At 45.7% G+C, this 18,751-nt stretch overlaps 2 protein-coding genes across 4 annotated transcripts in view; one reads left to right on the top strand and one right to left on the bottom strand.

Moving 5' to 3' along the window:
* The window catches only part of CRYBG3 (crystallin beta-gamma domain containing 3), a 56,598-nt gene extending 54,675 nt beyond the window's left edge, over positions 1-1,923 (top strand). The window contains exon 22 of the mRNA XM_027907890.1: positions 236-1,923. Within this exon, the coding sequence (XP_027763691.1) occupies positions 236-324 (89 nt within the window). The 3' untranslated portion in view covers positions 325-1,923. The remainder of the gene's footprint in view (positions 1-235) is intronic.
* Positions 1,924-2,627: 704 nt separating this feature from the next.
* Positions 2,628-17,307, bottom strand: RIOX2 (ribosomal oxygenase 2). 3 transcript variants are annotated; one of them, XM_027907891.1, is made up of 10 exons: positions 17,298-17,307; positions 13,795-14,230; positions 12,505-12,624; positions 11,388-11,516; positions 9,170-9,273; positions 6,791-6,893; positions 6,012-6,177; positions 5,423-5,511; positions 4,088-4,198; positions 2,628-2,883 (listed from the first exon to the last, which is right to left on the bottom strand). In XM_027907891.1, exons 2-10 carry the CDS (start codon positions 14,224-14,226, stop codon positions 2,722-2,724), a joined length of 1,416 nt encoding a protein of 471 aa, XP_027763692.1. In that variant the 5' UTR covers positions 14,227-14,230; positions 17,298-17,307; the 3' UTR covers positions 2,628-2,721. The 3 variants fall into 3 exon arrangements, with proteins under 3 accessions (XP_027763692.1, XP_027763693.1, XP_027763694.1); XM_027907892.1 differs by having other exon boundaries at positions 2,628-2,880; XM_027907893.1 differs by lacking the exon at positions 2,628-2,883 and having other exon boundaries at positions 5,419-5,511.
* Positions 17,308-18,751: the final 1,444 nt, after the last annotated feature.

Here is an 18,751-nt window from a genome sequence, read left to right as displayed (position 1 = left end):
CAGAAGACAAAACGGTGGAGAAGCAACCACAGAACAGCTGTGGCTCAAAAAGTGAAAAGAAGTTTAAAAAAAAAAGGCTGGTTAAAATTGTCACTGCTCAATTACAGACACCTCATGGAATTTCTGTTTTTCAGCTGATTTTCCTACTTAGTCATACTTCTTAAAGATTATCCATAGATTTTTATGAGCATTTGTTTTAAAAAAAATTCTTTCATGACTTTCTTTTGTTTTTAAGGAGGAAATTATTATGACAAGAACCACATCATTATGAATCAGCCAGTAGAAGACAGACTTTCACAGAAATGGGATATAGAAGTACTGTGAGTAAAACCCACCCCACAGATGGACCTTGTGCGGGCTATTAACATCTACCTTAGAGGGGGAAAACAAGAACACGGCTACTGAAGTCACACACCACTGGAACCAAAAGCAGCAACTCCTCTCTACTTTCTTTCATACCAGCTCTTAAAAGAACTGAATTTTGCACAAATCTGGAAGAGGGGAGGTTGATGCAATGTCTGTCTGCAGGGAAGCTGATTTTTCAGAGGCTGCTCCTATGAAAGTCACTATTACTCTTCATCTGCAGTATGAAAGGTATGAAAGTATAAAAGACTAGACATAGGTTTTGCAGTATAGGAGCTGCAAGAGATAACATGTGAAAGGCTCTTCAGAGATACTGTCTTTATCTTCCTCATACTGATGGAAGCTCCCCAAGGAATGAATGTGCTGGTGAGCTTGAATGAAGGTGAGATGGACTTTCATGTCCCAAGTGAAACTGTTTGGGCTCCAAGCAATCGTGAAGCTCAAATCTTCCTAAAATGCAATTTATTATGTTCATAAAGACGACTTGGAACTGGAATTCCAGCTCAGCATGTGAAATGAGGTGACAGAGAAAGCCTGACTCTCACCCCCTCAATGTTACTTGTCGGCCTTTGCCTTCTCTCGTTTTCATAGTACCAAATTCCCAGATCCAGGAACTGTTTTTGCTGCCCCGTGGCCTGTTCACTGCCCATGCAATTGTGAGTTCTCCCTGAAGATCACCTTTAACAGGAGCCATATGTGCGTGTATCAAAGCAGGGATAAATGGCCCTGGGTCAGGCTGCACTTGTGCAAGGGCTAACGCTGTGTTTAGCACAGCAGCGATTTCAAACGTAGCTGTATTTCTGGTTCAGTGTACATAGCTTAATTTAATGCAATGTCATTTGGTCTTGAAACCGTGTCTTCCTGCAGAAAACAGCTCACCCTGGCATGTGTTTGCAAAGGTGCTGGCAGCCTGCATTCCAGTGCTTGCTTAATGAGAAATCCCTCAGATCACATCCCTACTTCATTGAAAATATCTTCTTTTTTCATATTTGTATATTCAGGGTTTGTTTTCTAGGTATGTATTCTAGGACTATTTAAAGAGTTCAGGTTAGCTAAAGACAAGATATTTTAGATTCCAAAAGCTGTAACTATTGTGCACTCAAACAGGATCACCCCCAAACAAATAAAGACATAACCTTAAGTCTGCCATAGATAAAATATACAGATGTCTATTTTTGTATGAAATGGAGTTCTATATAGTACTGTTTAAAAAAAAAATCTACTTGCACTTACTGTTTTACATTCTAAAATTATCATAAATCTGCTGTTTGAGTAACAGATCCTCAAATATATGTATATATTTTTCCAATTAAAGCATTTGTATAGCTTTTTTCCATGTAAGTCAGTACATCAAGTGTTCTGCACGTGACTTGCTTTCCATATGAAATTTTAAAAGCCTGTGTAAAAAGTTGTAGTTTTTTTAATGAACAATGACTAAATCAGATTTGGTGTCTCAGTATTACATAACAAAGCGAAGCAGGCTTTTGTACTTAGGAGACCTTGAATGTAAAACGCTTAAGCATGTATATTTTAACTGTATAAAACTTTTTAGGAGGAACATTTTGCTTGTTAGTTTCTTTTTTAAACAAACTAAACAACAGTTTTTTTAGCAGATGTCAACAAGCACGTTCCTGTAAAATATTTCTTTTCAAATGGACAGAGAACAAGATAAGTATATTGAGTACACAGCTCTGCTGTCACATGAGTTTAATAGTTCATTGATTTTTAATATTCAAGTAACTGTACTACTAGTCATCAAAACCCATTTGAGTGAGCACTGAAAATACAGGTTCCAGCCAGAGGTTTTTGGGTTACTTTCACATGAAAATTGGTGCTGGGGGAGGTTAAGGTTAAATACTATTGTTTGTTTATTCCAGTGTTGGCAGCATCTGAGACGAAAGGGCTTTACTTGAGCAAAATCTTCCCCCTGGAAACAGCACACACAGCTTTTACCGAGAAGCTTCTGTCTTGTCAGGGCAATCAAACAGAACAAACATGTTTTCTTGTTGCTGAACTTTACAAATGAAAAAAAGAAGTTGCTGTTCTATGCCTAAGGTTCTGGATCCTGCTCCATGTATAACTTCAGCAGCTCTCCAGAGGGAAGGGGATACTGGTGTTACTGGGAGAGACTTTGTGCATCCCCGGATATGGAGCTATGGCTCACTAGAAGCGAGCAGCTTACCTGTTTTTCCCCATGCCCAGTTTCCCAAAACTGAGGGAAGAAAAGTATGTATTTATTAGACAGCACCACAGACCAGAGGCTGGATGGACAAGGAAGTAATTTAATAAGCCTCCCTCTTAAGAGATGCTTAATAGCCAGAAACACTCCTTTAGAGGAGCAGCTCATTCACAGAAGCATCAAAGAACTTCAATCAGACATTCACTCCACAGGGACAAAGCAAGGTTTTCCTTCTCTTCATCTGAGGTGAGGTTAAGCTCTTTAACATTAACAGTGCTGCTACTCCAAATCTGCTTCAGTGCTTCCAAGTATGACAAAGGAAAGCGGAGCCCGTGAGTCTGCTGGGGAAGAAGAAATAGAAAAAATATCCTTCAGCTGAGAGCAGTGTCCTTATTGCACAGCAATGTGCGGGACTGTGGGTAGGGAGCAGCAGCACTGTGCTCCCTTCCCACATGGCACTGGTGAGCATTCTCCAACAGTTTTATCCAGGCCTGTTTTGTCTTCATAGGGAAAATGCTGAACTCTCTTCTCTGTTCTAGCACACTTTAAGAGGTGGGGATGTTTACAGCACATGGCTTTCTCCTGTGGTTTCCACACTGAAGCATTATATAACCTTAAATTTACACTCTTGCCTAACCCTAGCCATTATTTTTGGAAGGTCACAGAAGTTTATTTCTAGCTGCCACATGCAGTCTTTGGATACAGTTTGACACGAGCACAGAGAAGCTCCATTACCAGGCCTGGAGTCTTCCAGGGCAAGAAGGAATATTCTGGGATCTGCGTGTCTTGTTCAGGTACCAGTGTACAATCTCAGCTCTGGAGGAGCAGTGAGATTTACCTCAAAAGCCTTGCTGTAACTACTGAGACGAGGACAGACTGTGTCCTGTTTTGCCTCTATTTGTGCAGACCTGAATTCAAGTGTTTTGGATCACAGACCTAAGACACAGCATCTCTCTGCCATAGAAGCAGAAATAAAGGTTCCAAAGCTCAAAGCCACTTTTAAGAAGGGTTTATGACAGGAAAAGCACGTTGTACCTGCGAGCAGGAACAGAGAGACAACCTAAAAAGTAAGTACATTTTCAGAACAAGGTATGTCTTTACTCCCAGTGCTGATCCACCCTACCCTAAAATGAACAACCCTGTAGTGTGTTCCACTGGGTACAGAATCTAACATGGGGTTAGCATGGCAGTGATCCTTAGGGACTATGTGCTGGCCTATCCAGTAGCCTCAGCAGGACACACCAGTCAAAGAGCTGGTTTTAGTTGCTCCAGTAGCTTTGCTAACTGCGACATAAGGTATGCACCAGAAATCCTTGTTAACATCTCAAGTGTTTAATTAAGCATGAGATCACATTACTCAGTTCTACTCGTAACTCCCTCTGTGGTGCAGCCTCAGCTCACTGGGCACTGCAGGGATGGGCAGGAATGCTTGTGTGCTGAGGATCACAGCAGAACCCAGGCCCTGCTGCCATTTTGGGCAAGCTCATCTAATGCAGGAAAACCCACCACCGAAAGATAATTTTTGGTGTGTTTGCAGGAACAAACCTGTGACGTGCCATCCTCACTAGCAGTGTCATCTTCTGTCCCCATCATGTGAGTGTCTCTCCTGTTCTTTAAGGAATGGTACACATAAACCATCTCCCTGCGAATTTCATCCTAAAAGACAGCAGGGAAGAAACAGTTACATATGATCCACACCCTCAGACTCCTCTCACTGCAGTTGCCAATGCTCCTTAATTTTGGAGTCACTCTTAAAACAAAGCACCCAAGTCACCCTGCCAAATGAATTTTCCAACAGCCAACCTTCCACAGCAATAAGGGACCCTCCAAAACACCTCTGAAAATTTATCTGCTATCATCTTCTACCTTAAAACTGCCCCTACTGGAGTCCCAGGACTGATGCTGTACAGAAAACGGGCCATTTAAGGGAAGTATTAATGAACAGGTGTGCATCAACACATTTCCAGTCTGATACTGATCTGTCTCTTAAAAATCACATGCCCATTATCAGTCCTTGGTCAAAGCTGTGCAAAGCAATTCAGAGCCCTCTGGGCAGGTTGCACATGTAATTTGTGGACACAAGTCTTGCATGTGTCCTGTCATCCTAGGTTGACCTGTGTGACATCAGAAGGCAAGGTGGCCAAAAAACTGAGGGGGAAAAAAAGTCTCCAAAACCTACACAGTCTCACAGCAGTGTGGACACAAGCAAGATGGGATCAGAAAGTTATGGTATGCTTTTCGCAGAAATATTCCACTCATCCAAAAAAAAAAAAAAAAAACCAACCCTACTGTACAAGATAATCTTTGCTGTGTCCTACCCCCTTTTTTTATAGTGAGATAAAAAAAGCACTTCTGCAATTTTATCCTAATAAACCTTCATGGATAAGAAGTAGTATAAACACGGCATAATGCAATATGCATGTATCAGTGTTGTGGAACAACTTAGTAGTGCCACTGGCACCTGCTTGGATACAGAGATAACTCAGAAGTGAAGATTAAATGGAGCCACAGCAGCAGCTGCAACCACCAGAATTCCCTCTCTTAAGGAAACCTATTTTTATAACTTATTTGTTTTCTTTAATACAAAGAATAGTAAAAAAATCTATTATCAAGACCTGGAGAGGCCATTTAGCTGCTGTAACGATCTACCCCATCAAACCTCAGACAAAAGCCATGCACCTCCCATAGAGAATCACAGGCTGAATTTACTTTGGCAGCCCCTCTCCAGAAGGCTGGAATGTGCCATATCACTCAACAAACAACCCCAAAGTATCCTAAGGGGATGCAGGAGCCAACTGAGTGCAACTGCATGACCCTTTTGTACAAGAGAGAAACAACTCACATGCACTCTCCAGCCCACCCCAAATATACAGTACTCACAGCATTCTCTTGATCTGGTTCCACGGAGATGAGAGCGTGATCTCTGAACTGCAGTCTGATTTTGCTGTCTATTTTTGGCAATTTCCCACCTAAGGAAAATAAATCCTCCCTTAAAAAGGAAGAAAACCAGATAAACGGTCCAAACTGAGCCCCCTCTGTGCTCTCTCCACTCTCTCAGGGCTGGATTGTTTGTTAACCTATGTTTTAACACCACGTGTCCTCAAACTTGCTGTGGAGGGGCCAAGGAGAAAGAGATTTTTTAATTCTCTCTCACCTTTCCAGTCTACAAATAGCTGTAATAAATAGCAAGCTAGACCCCCGAGAAAACTGCTACCAGTTAAATGCTCTCAGGATACAGTTTATCACAGCTGCCAGTTCCAGTCTGGGATAACCTTTATTCCACTCTAAGGGAGTGCCATCTCTCCCAGTAGACATAGGGAGCAAACACCCACGTGGGGCCTCACAGCACATGAAGCTGATGCTGGACTGGGATCTTTGCCTACCATAAAATACCAGAAGTCCCAAGAGGAGCAGAGTTAGCAACAGCTCTACCGTCACATCAGCCAGTTTCAGTAACTTCAAAACCTACCTGGAGTCAAGGAACCAGAGTCACATCCCAAGCAAGGTGGCAGCCGGTGCATAATGAAGTCCTTCTTCATGTCAGATGACCTCAGTTCCCTGGTGTGGTCCAGGTGGTCTGCAAGCCTCCTCAAAAGACTGCTCAGCTTTTTGGTGGAGTCAGCTGTATTCACCTGCTAAATATCCACACAGAGTTGTTCTCACGTGAATTCAGGCCACACAGACCAGGCCTGTGCTGGTACAGCAATGCTGTAAAACTCTGGATGCTGCTCTTTTATCTTTGCAAGGTTAACACTCTGTCCCAAAACAACCACCTGTCTTCGTTTTAGACATTCCCCATGAAAGCACCTCTTTCTCTTGCTCTGGGGCTACTGCAATGCTAAAGGATGTGCAAATGCAGTTGAGGAGACATTTGTTCCTCCTGAAGCTGATCAGCACGACAGGATCACCATAAAGAGGTCACACAACAATTTACATATTCACTAACTTTTAAAGACTGAAAAGCTTGGCCTGAGAGTAATTATGCCTGGCTGAAAGATCCCAGGCAAATAGCTTTACTTTCAGAAGGAAACAAGCCACACAAGGACACTGTGATAGGAAAGAAAAACAGTGTAATGAATCAGGCAATGCTTGAGATGAAGCCAGCCTCAGAATAGTCATCCTGAAGACTTCAAAAGAAGTGGCTAGGCTGCTAGACAAGGCAGTGCCATTGCACTGAGCCTTCAGAGCAGATCAAGTTCTGAAGTTCCACCTGGGTGCACCATTATTCCCTCAGTTCCACCTACCTACCATCAGCAGTTGCCTTGGGATGCTCGTTCGCAGCACCACGTCATCTTTTGCCGTGTCAAACACCAGGCCAGGAATTGCATCCAGTAAGAAGTCTCCCCAAGAGCTGATGGACAGGAAAAAACAAAAACAAATTACTGAAATAGATGCACTGAAATAAAACAGACATCACAACTGGTGTCATGGGCTGGAAATTCTGAGAATTCAAAACCTGTCTAGTGCCTTTCATGGCCCTTCTGTTACTGCTCTGTAGCCTCATGCAGTGGCTGAAATTCGTGTATGTTCTCACTCCCTTCAGGTCAGTGGCCCTTCTACAGAGGGAAGGAACTGGCTTGAGAAGGGTCCAGTTTCTTCTGCTTCCAGGTGCTTGCCGTTTATCAGTGCCTTCAGCTTAAGTGAAGGAAGGAATTCCTCCTGGGGCCTTTACCATCCAGCCACATGCACACGCAGCCCCACTGCACACAGTGAAGTGTGTGGGGTTGGTTGTGTCACTTAATGTGCTTTTGAGACATTTATACTGAAGGAGGTACCCAGGGTTATCAAATCCAACATGGCATCGGTTTTCAGCTTTACTAGAAACCTAATTACGATCCCAAAAACAAGATGCCTACAGGGATTTTAATGATACCTGACAGGCAGTTTGTAGGTGTCTTGTTTGCATTCTTATTCTACATACTTAACCAAAAACATCGGGTTTGATCCCTGTGCTTCTGTTCCTCAATTGTAACAATAAACCAGAGGAGGAGAGGGAGGACTCCTGCTCCTTCCTGCACCTTCTGTGCCCAGTTTGAGTCGACCGCAGCAGGAAGAAGCTTATGCCAAAGTGCTGCCCTGTCCATGGGTGACCTTCTTCCCTCCCACATCCTGAGGCTGATTTAATGGACAAACACCCAGGGCTGCCAGCAGAACTCCCACTCACCCAGGCCAGGCAGCAGGGCAGGGCCTGTCCTCCAACATAGACTTCACCCTCTGCTCTTGCTCTCCCTCTGCACTCCTGTTTGCAGCACTGATCTCTAGACACTACTTTAGTTTAGGGAAAAAAATGCCACTCCTTATAGTCTTAATATTTTTTTTTATCATCTCCACTCAAGTCTGCTACACAGTGGGATGAAAGAACTCTGGCCAGTAAGAGGAATTAGACATCATCTACTTTTCACTGCTTCCCTCCTCTTGCCCCCATAGTCTCCATCTGCTAGCAACTGTCTTCAGCTACTCGTTCCTTTTCCAGACTGCCCTGCTTATCCCACACGTGCACACTTCTGTCCTGCTGGGATCTGGCTCAGACAAAGCTGAAAATACCTGAGAGTGCCGCCTCCACCAGCACTTCCTCCACAGCTATTTTCAAGGATTTCTCTTCAATTTTCCAAGGAAATGTTTCCAGATCATACTTCCATCTGCAAGCCACATCAGAACACCAGGCTGTACGAGGACTCCTGCTTGTTTTCCCTACACTAGCTGACAGCAGGTGCAGAGGCAGGATGTCAGCACTTCATTACCAACAGCCTTAATGGAGGATGACTCCACTTTCTAACCTTGAAAGAAGTGCAGCTTTTCCTTTTCCTCTCTTTTGGGTTTTTTTTTTGGCCTTCTGAATAAAAACACAAGTGTAAACTGAAATAATCTGAACCCAACTTTTAGGAAGACTCACACCTTTGAGCAGCTTCCTCTTAAACCCTCTCTCCATGTTGGAGGAATGGCCACATGAAGAGTTACCAGCCCATCCTGGGCTTCCAGAATGGCACAGCTGGTGGTTAGAGATTCACCTCACAGTTATCTAGAATATGCCCAAACTTGTTCTGCCCTTCCTAATTCCTAACCCAGGCCAATGACTCCAAACCCAGCACCTGGAAGGCTGATTAAATGGCAAGAACATTTCCCTATGTGATAACAGTGTGGGCACAAGGACCAGGAGTGTGTCATAAGAAATCTGACTTGCATACATGGGGTAGGAGATAAAAAAACCACAGATAAGCAGAAAACATTTGCAAGGAAGAACTGGCAGCAAATCTATCAGAAGATTAGTGTGGGTGACTATCAAATACAGGAGAAAACATGATAAAAGGAGTAACTCATGACTCTTTATGTGAGCTATGAAATGAACAGTAACTTCAGCCACTGATGAGAGATTTTTTTTTAAACATAGGAGTGAGTCTGCCATTGTAGCATCTTCCACATTAAAGCCTACACCTGGTAAATAATAAAATAAGCAATTAAAAAGCAATCAAGCTTGCTGCACGAAAACCTCTCAAACATGCTGCTTCAAACAACAACAGCCTTGCCTCCCTCCTTCCCCAAACCTTCACAGCATCTCAGGACTGTACAGCTCACACACATCACCTGGCAGAGGATAGCCACACAAAACAAAAGATAAAGAATAATTACTTGTTTTGGTAGGTACTGATGGTCACATGTGTTGAGTGGGAGGTCCCAAGAGGAGTGTCAGCTTGGTGGATGGTCCCTCTTGGGAAGTACAGTAAGTCACCTGGCTGCAAGAAAATTGAAATATTTAGGGCACCAGGTCAAAACAGAGAAAATACTCTTTGAGCAGACAGTCTGACAATATATATTCTTTAGAATCACAAAATTGAGCAATCCTGCAATGTACACTTTAATAACATAAAGAACACTAAGCCAGAAGTTCAAAACCTTAAACTTTCCAACCTAGTGCCAATATTTACTGTCTGAAAACACGAAACAAGCTTTTTACCATTACAGAACATGCAGACTCCTACTGAGCTGCATTGAGAGGACAAAGAAGCAGCTGAGATGGACCTGCTGGCAACACAGTGGGCTGGCAGAGGAGCAGTGAAATGGGAATTTGGTCAGATCACATCAAAAGAAAAGGCTACTATTCCACAAGAAAAGCCAAATATTCTATAAAAATTATAATCTGTTACAATACTGTTGTCTGAGATTTTCAGTTAAAACACTTAAAAAAACAAGTACAACCTTCCTCTTCTTCCCTCATCTTTCTTCTCACCTATGTAAATTAGAACTCCACACTGAAAAAATTCACAATAGGAAAGTCAAGACAAGAAAGAAGTTCAAAGCACATGAAACTGCCTCCAAGAAGGAAATAGAAGTTTACTTACGGCTTGTCCTGTAAACACCTGTACCCTGGACAGCACAGTCAAAGAAAACTGCCTTCCTTACCAGTGTGGGGACTACACCAACAAAGAATATCCTAAATTCTCTTCATTTAAAAAAAGGAGAAAGGAAATATTCTAGGAAGATGTTTAGGGAGGAAATAGAGTCAAACAACAACATCCCTCTTGCCACAGACAGACAACCAAAATTTGACACTGGCCACCCAGAAGAAATGGGTCACAGGAAGTGAACAACAGCAAACAGAAGAAAAAGAAAACTTGGACAATTTTTAAGCCCATCATTATTCCATAAAAATGAAAGGCACTGAAGTCTGGCCCAAAATATTCCAGAAATTAAAAAGGGAACTGTTAATTTACTAGACTTTGCATTATCCAGTACATGATGACAATTGAATATTCCCCTCTGTCAAGTGACGCAGCTCACGATGTCAGTATCCTATCCAATGTGTCACGCTATTCCTAAAACACCTACATTGTCCAATGTGTCCCGCTATTCCTAAAACACCTACATTGTCCAATGTGTCACGCTATTCCTAAAACACCTACATTGTCCAATGTGTCACGCTGTTCCTAAAACACCTGCATTGTCCAATGTGTCACGCTGTTCCTAAAACACCTGCATTGTCCAATGTGTCACGCTGTTCCTAAAACACCTGCATTGTCCAATGTGTCACGCTGTTCCTAAAACACCTGCATTGTCCAATGTGTCACGCTATTCCTAAAACACCTACGCCCAAATGCAGGTCTGAGAAGAGCAGAGACCTTGCAGAGGGAGGCTCTGTGACAGGCCAAAAGGCACAGAAATTCCTGAGGCTTCACACGTGGAGCAGCACCACCAGCTGGACAACACTTCAAAAGCAGGTAAAACAGAACAGGACAAGCACCAGATTCTCTGCTGACACTCAGTAATCTTCATGAAATATTCCTTTTATTCCAAAAAACAACAGCCAACCAAACACTTCAATTTTAGGTTTGGAAAAAGGAAGAGCAATTAACAGCAAGTTTATATGGGGTTTGGTTCATGCTTTTGTTTATCAGCCAAGGATAAGTATTTAAATCTCATTCACCAGAAGAGTGACAATGTTCAGTGCAGCAGTAAGTCTCAGTGCACAGAAGGATTAGCCTGATTGATTACAGGCAGCATGTAAAAGCATAAAAATGTTTCATAACCATAAACATAAACCCAAGGGTTTTTCTGCACACAACTCCTCAAACACGATCTAGGAGTCAGGGTGCTCAACCTGGAGAATACTATTGAATTTACAGAAATAACTGGGGGTTTTGGCCCATTATTTAAGTACTAGAAGCAAAGGATACCTTTAAAAAAGAACAGGTTAGACAACTGTCACCCAAATTTCTCGTGCTCGCAGTGTTTTGTGTGCAAACCCTCCCCTCGGTTTCACAGCCACAATCACTGTCTTCAAGAAACGGACCACTTTAAACTTTTCTGGCAATCACAGCCCAGACCACCTAAAGCAATGAAATTCTCATACCTTTAATATGAACTCATGTGTGGGATTCCCAATCCTATCTTCTGATTCCACATTATACTCCCGAGCTAAATGCACCGTTGGTTTATAGAGCCGCCAGTGTTTCTCGCCTTCCAGCTGAAGGATAAACACCTGCAAAAGACCATAAATCCAAATCCATAAGGAAGTAATTCCTTTCACATTAATTTTTAGATAGCTACAATTCAGAGAAATTTACATTTGAACTAATTTTTTTGGTCTCTGTTTAGAGACAACAGGTAGAGGAGCTGTGAAGCGGGATCTGTTTTATCCTAAGGTAGGCATTTGGAAATCCCTGTTTCTCTCCAGTCACTTAAGTGCCTGAGAACTAACTCAAAAAGAAACATCTGCCACACAAATATCCAAAATTTCAGGTGAAAGAGGCTTATCCCCAACAGAACAGCAGAAACCTCTATAGGGTGCTCCATGGGGGTTGATGGCATGAGCCGAAAATGCTGGATGTGAGGCTGCTGAACAACAAGCACAAGAAAAATGAAACTCCAGATGTATTTAATGGAAATGAAAATATTAAAAAGCAAAATATAAGGGTTGGATTTTTTTATTTGGTTTAAGTGGGGTAGCCCAACTTTTTTTTTATAATGCAGTGTATATTTCTATCTTTCTTTTAGAAGCTGATTTAAAATGCATTTGGACCACAGGAATTCATCATATCAGTAACTTCTTAAAAAAAGCAGGACCAACAAGCACAACCAGTCTCCTGTCACTGTCCAGCTGAAGAAAGAGCAACCACTTAGTAAAGGAAAAAGGACTTGTAAATTCTTGGGGCCTGAAGGAAGTGAAAATGAAAAACGGTGCTACAAAGCTTCTACAGCTGTGAAAACAAAATTCTCATTTCATCTAATGGAAATACCAGGTCTGGAAAGCCAAGTTTACATGATATTATGATTAGGTATTACTATTAGTACATCTTCAGCAAAAATATGTAAGAAAAACAAATATAAGGAAACACAAATTAAAAAAACCCCAACATTTTCCTATAATGTTTAGGGGGGGGGAGAGGGTTAGAAGCACACGCACAAAAGCAAACACTGCCAGCAGAAAAAGCCCATGCAGTTTCACAGGCAAGGCTGTGCTGTCCTACCTCGACATCATCATAGTGAGGGGGAAGGCCCTGGGATCCCTGGGGAGTGATGTAAACATTGGACCCCACCAGAGACCCAAAGTAGCACTCCAGCTTCTCCTGAATCTTCCACAGCTCCTCCTGTGAAAAGAAAAGATGCTGTTACTGCTGAAGAGCTCAGCCAAGCCCAGCCCACATCCTCCCCATGGCTTGGGAAGGATGATCACATCAGGGACACAGAGGCTGGGAAGGCAGGTGCTCTGTACCAGTGTTTCTCCTGAAGGAGAGCACTGGAGATGCAAGGGGATCTGCCTTGAGATTACTTGCTAAGCCAAAAAGTCTGATGCCCCAACATGTGTTTATTCTCCTTAGGCTGCACAGCCAGACAAACGAGGCTGAACAGAGGAAAATAATCCCACAAACAGCAAAACACCAAAAGACAATAAGCTTACGCAGGACCTGCATTCTCTCACCAGAGAGAGAATACAAAGCTTAGAGACCTCTCACCAATTACTCCAATCATTTGGGAATATTCAAAACCAAACTTTACTGATCCACACCCAACATGTGACAGACAAGGCAGTGAAGGCAAACACCAGAACTTGCCAAGGCAAACAGCAGCACTTGGCCAAGTGCAGCCAGGAACACTATACCTGGGACTCAGCTTGTATTTGGGACCTTATTTGGGTCCACCTCACAATTAAATTGTGTTGACACCTTCAGACAAAAAATTAGGACTACCTAAATCAAAGCACGTCCAAGAATCCAAGTCCTTTACGCAATTGTGCAGCACCGCTGTCTCGTTCTCAAACACAAGGACTGAGGACACTCAGCTAAGATGGGCTGCTACATTTCCACAATTCATTGGCAAGAACAGTGGAGTGTCCTGGAAATATTTCACATGGTTTCACACTTTGCCCTTCATTAAAACGAAGTGGCTCAAAAGCCACAAAGTTTGCACAAGGAAACAGCAGGGCAGAAGGGATAATTTAAGCACAGATGCCTGATCATCAATTTTGTGCATTTTTTTTTTAAACTTCTTTGTGACAAAGCAAAATTTCAAAAAAGAATATATTATTATATCTATTATAGCATGAATCAGATTTTGTTCTTACTGCAGAGCAGTGAAACATGATGGACAGTGCAAAAGCATAAACTGTGTTTTAATACAGCTCATGTAAAGATTTCAGCTGGTCATCAGTGTCAAATACTTCCCCAGGGGACAGAGATGAAGCCATGTCTAGCACAACTCAAGCAAAACACACCACATTATTAAGCCAGCATTAATTATATCCAGTGAAACCATCTCACCTTAAATCTCTGAGGCTGATGAAACTGTATTGTTGCCTTTTTCTGGTCAAAATCCTTCTTCAGCTGCATGTAATTCACTTTGCCTTCTTTATTTAAAACCTTCTTCTTTCCATTCACACACCTGCAGATATTCACATCTCGCCCATAATACAGGTCCTGGCTGCACAGTTCCTTCAAGTCTGACAGCTGGAACAGGGACAGGTAGTAAGCTGCCACCAGGGGATCATTTCTCTGGACAAGCAGTGGCTTTTGCTCCCAGTACTCCTTGAAAAACACCTCTTCTTTGATGGGGGAGATCAAGCTTCTGAAGAGGCTGTCTGGGTTCTCAAAACACAGGACTGATGGAGAACAAGCTGCTTCCAGCTTTGCTCGTTTACAGTGTGTCTGTGTTTCTTTTCCCATTTCAGCATGCTTCCCTCCTTTCTTGGGCATATTCCTTTTCAAGAGGAGAAAGGACCAAAACAGTCAACCGGCAACACAACCTCAAGACCTCATGGGCCCAGAGCAGCAACTCTTAACTTATCCTGTGGGATATCAGAGAGTATCTCAGGAACAGCTCTGGCTTCAGAGCCTCACTATTTGCTCCAAGCATTAACAGTTTTACAGAAGACAGGGAACAGTTAGGCCTTTCTGTTAATGATTTGTAATTACTACATTTACAACTCTAAAACTTGTAGAATTTACTAGTTTAAGAACTAAAAGGCCAAGATTCTGCTTTCAGTCTTGTCGAGCTGTCAAACTTGGTTTATGTAGAACAAAGGAGGTCTCCACAGAGACTTCTCCAGGCTGAGCCATCCCAACTCTCCCAGCCTGTCTCACAGCTGCCCCATCCCTCTAATTGTCTTCCTGGCCTTCCCTGGACTTGCTCTAACAGGTTTGTGTCCTTCTCATGTTGGGGGCTCCAGAGCTGTATGCAGCGCTCCAAGTGGAGAATCACCAGAGCGGGGCACAGGGGCAGAATCCCCTCCCTCACCCACCGCCCCTGCTTTGGATGCAGGAGTGCTGCCATGGATGGTTACAGGCTCTTCAGAAGGGACAGGCAAGGTAGGAGAGGTGGAGGGGTGGCTCTGTATGTTAGAGTCCCTTGACTCTGTAGAACTTGAAGTCAGTAACAATAAGGTTGGGTGCCTGTGGATCAGAATCAGGGGGAAGGCAAACAACCCTGACATCCTGGTGGGAGTCTGCTACAGACCACCCAGCCAGGGTGATGAGGGTGCTGAATTATTCTACAAGCAGCTGGCAGATGTCTCAAAATCGCCAGCCCTCGTTCTTGTGGGTGACTTTAACCTGCCAGATGTCTGCTGGGAACTCCACAGAGCAGAGAAGAGGCAGTCTAAGAGATTCCTGGAGTGTATAGAGGGTAATTTCCTGCTCCAGCTGGTAAATGAGCCCACCAGAGATGGGGCCCCCCTAGACCTGCTGCTCACAAACTAAGAGGGGCTGGTGGGAGATGTGGTGGTCGAAGGCTGTCTGGGGCACAGTGACCATGAAATAAGAGAGTTTTCAATGCTCAGGGGTGCAAAGAGGGCCATCAATAAAACCTCTGTGCTAGACTTCCGCAGGGCAGATTTCGGCCTTTTCAGACTAGTTCAGAGGGTACCCTGGAAAACTACCCTGGAAAACAAAGGGGTCCAGCTGGCTTCTGGAGCTTGTAGACAGAGATAAGAAGCTGAATAGCCCCCCTGTAATCAAGGAGGAAACAGTTTGTGACCTGCTGAGCCATTTGGATCCTCACAAGTCCATGGGACCCAATGGGATCCATCCTAGGGTGATGAGGGAGCTGGTGGAAGAGCTTGCCAAGCCACTCTCATCATTTACCAACAATCCTGGCTCTCTGGGGAGGTCCCAGACGATCGGAAGTTGAGGAATGACACGCTGATCCACAAAAAGGGCCAGAAGGAGGACCCGGGAAACTCCAGACCTGTCAGCCTGACCTCAGTGCCTGGCAAGGTTACAGAGCAGATCATCCTGAGTGCAATCACACAGCACCTACAGGATGGACAAGGGATCAGAGCCAGCCAGCATGGGCTTAGGAAGGGCAGGTCCTGTCTGACCAACCTGATCTCCTTTTACAATCAGGTGACCCACCTGGTGGATGAGGGAAAGGCTGTGGGTGTGTCTGTCTGGACTCCAGCACAGCCTTGGACACCTCTCCCACAGCACATTCCTGGAAAAGCTGCAGCCCAGGGCTTGGAGAGTGCTGGTGAACGGAGCTGCATCCAGCTGGGATCCAGTCACCAGTGGTGTTCCCCAGGGATCAGTGCTGGGCCCAGTCCTGTTTAACATCTTTATTGATGATTTAGATGAGGGGATTGAGTCCATCATCAGCAAATCTGCAGATGACACCAAGCTGGGGGGGGGCATGTCAATCAGCTGGAACACAGGAGGGCTCTGCAGAGGGACCTGGACAGGCTGGAGAGAGGGGTTGATTCCAATGGAATGAAGTTCAACCAGGCCAAGTGCCGGGTCCTGCACTTCGGCCACAACAACCCCTGCAGCGCTACAGGCTGGGCACAGAGTGGCTGGAGAGCAGCCAGGCAGAAAGGGACCTGGGGGTGCTGATGGACAGGAGGCTGAACATGAGCCAGCAGTGTGCCCAGGGGGCCGAGAGGGCCAAGGGCTCCTGGCCTGGCTCAGGAACAGTGTGGCAGCAGGAGCAGGGCAGGGATTCTTGCCCTGCACTCAGCGCTGGGGAGGCCACCCTGGAGTGCTGTGTCCAGCTCTGGCCCCTCAGGTCAGGAAGGACATGGAGGGGCTGGAGCAGGGACAGAGAAAAGCAACCAGGCTGGGGAAGGGACTCGAACACAGGCCCTGTGAGGAGAGGCTGAGGGAGCTGGGCTTGTTGAGCCTGAAGAGGAGGCTCAGGGGTGACCTCATCACTCTCTACAACTCCCTGAGAGGAGGTTGTAGCCAGGTGGGGGTTGGTCTCTTCTCCCAGGCAGCTCTCAGTAAGACAAGAGGGCATGGTCTCAAGCTCTGCCAGTGGAGGTTTAGGTTAGATGTTAGGAAGAAGTTCTTTACAGAGGGGGTAATCAGGCATTGGAATGGGCTGCCCGGGGAGGGGGTGGATTCTCTGTCCCTGGAGGTTTTTAAGAGGAGACTGGATGTGGCACTGAGTACCATGATCTGGTAACAGCGGTGGCCGTGGATCAAGCGTTGGACTTGATGTTCTCAGAGGTCCTTTCCAACCCATGTGATTCTATGATATGCCGGCTTTTCTGGGCGGCCAGCTCACTGCCAGCTCAGCTACAACCTTCCACCCACCAGCACCCCCAGTTCCTTCCGTGCCGGGCTGGAGGACAAACCCCAAGCAGAACCTCACACGGGAGCAGCTGTTCCCCGCCAGGGCTATTCGCTGCCATTCGGGAGCCCCAGCAGCTCCCTGGGAAGCAGCGGGAATAACGCCGAGCACAGCGGCTCTGAGGACACGCGGTGTCCCCGCTCCCCCGTCCCGGCTCCCGCCGCCTCCATCCCGCCCTTCCCGTCCCGCGGCCCGCACTCACCCGCGCGGGAGGGAGGGAGGGAGGGAGGGAATGGCGGCGGGGACGAGCCGCACGGGAGCGGGGCGGGACGGATCGGATCGGATCGGATCGGATCGGGCCGGGCCGGGTGACGGCAGGCCAGGCAGGATGTGTGCGGAGGAAGCGGGAGGCGGTCCCGCCGCGCTGGGAGTCACGGCAGGAGCCGCTTCCGGGCGGCCAGTAGGAAATACGACAGAATTCCCGTGTCGCCCCAGCACGTGTTCCAGTAGGAACGCAGCAGTAACTCCACCGAGGTTAACCAGTGTACTTCATACAACAGTGCTTGGGCTTCAGCTGTGTTATTGGTGAGATTGGAGGCAATTGGTGGGATTGGAGGGCACTTGCGGCATTTTGGTCAGATGTGTAACCTGTGGAACGGATGTGTTTCCTAGGAGAAAACATTCTGGAGTGGCAGAAGGGTTGCCACAGACACCACGTGAGCGCCACACCACGGCGTGAGCCTTCAGGCCCTGCAAGTCCTCGCCCAGACTTGGTGAAGTGTTGAAATGTGAACTGATTGCTGGGAGTAAGGATGTGTCTGGTAAGTGGCAGTGCTGCCCACTGAGCCGCTGTTTCTGGAGAAGAGGGTCCTGTCTGACAAGCAGCAGGCAGTGGGCACGGCTCAGTTGCCACATCTGCCACGGATGGGCACGGAACTGGACAGCTGTGCTTCTGGGAACAGTGGTGGCTCGTGGCTGAGGTGCTGCTGTTGGAGAGGGCAGCGGTGGTGTCTGCTGCCGGGCAGATGGCCGGCAGCGGGTCATATCCAGGGAGCAGCGCGGGCAACACGAGCAGGATGCTGGAGGACGTAGGATTTCCTAGGAAGTTCACCTGTTTGTTAGCTTTCCTCCTGGGGCTTGGAGTCTCTTTGGTAGCTTGTGGCCTGTGTCAGGTGGTCAGGTTTCTTTGGTTTGGTTTTGTTTCTCTCGATCAAATGAAAAGGGTGGGTCTTACTACAGGAAAGATTCAGGAGATTTTCAGAAACGTTGGAGAGAGGTTGTCTAATGTTGGCGGCAGTGAATACATTTGAGAAGCCGTGGGGTTCTGCAGTTCAGTTGTTCTAAATTAGGTGATTGCCTTAGTGAGCAATTGGAGTCATTATACAGTGCGGAGTGCAGAAGGATTTTTTCTGTCAGCTGATGGTTTTTTAGTGTCTTTTAAAACTCTCCTACAACCTCTCCACCACTGTGCTTTGCTGCACTTGCTGTAGGGGCTGGAGGTGTTTGCTCTCTGCTCGGTCCCCGCCTTCCTCTGAGTTCCCTGGCCCTGCAGGTAATCACAGCTCCCCTTGGCTTTTCCGGGGCCCTTGCTGAAGGGTTTCTAAGCGTGGCCCTGAGATTTTCTGCAGGTGGAATTGATTGTTGTTTCAGGGCATGTCTCACTGGGCAGTCTGTGTTTTAACACTTGCCGGGGCAGGATAATTGCAGCAGAAGAAA

Source organism: Empidonax traillii, unplaced genomic scaffold (assembly GCF_003031625.1).
Source record: "Empidonax traillii isolate 1590-97213 ecotype Southwest subspecies unplaced genomic scaffold, ASM303162v1 scaffold1561:size90896, whole genome shotgun sequence".
NCBI lineage: Eukaryota > Metazoa > Chordata > Aves > Passeriformes > Tyrannidae > Empidonax > Empidonax traillii.
This window is presented reverse-complemented; position numbering and strand designations above follow the sequence as displayed.

Coding starts and splice junctions, on each gene's coding strand:
- RIOX2 (XM_027907891.1), bottom strand. CDS start 14,226: ATGCCCAAGAAAGGAGGGAAGCATGCTGAAATGGGAAAAGAAACACAG. Junction 9,274..11,387: donor CACATGAGTTCATATTAAAG/GTATGAGAATTT, acceptor ATTTTCTTGCAG/CCAGGTGACTTACTGTACTT. Junction 4,199..5,422: donor AACCAGATCAAGAGAATGCT/GTGAGTACTGTA, acceptor GCTGTCTTTTAG/GATGAAATTCGCAGGGAGAT.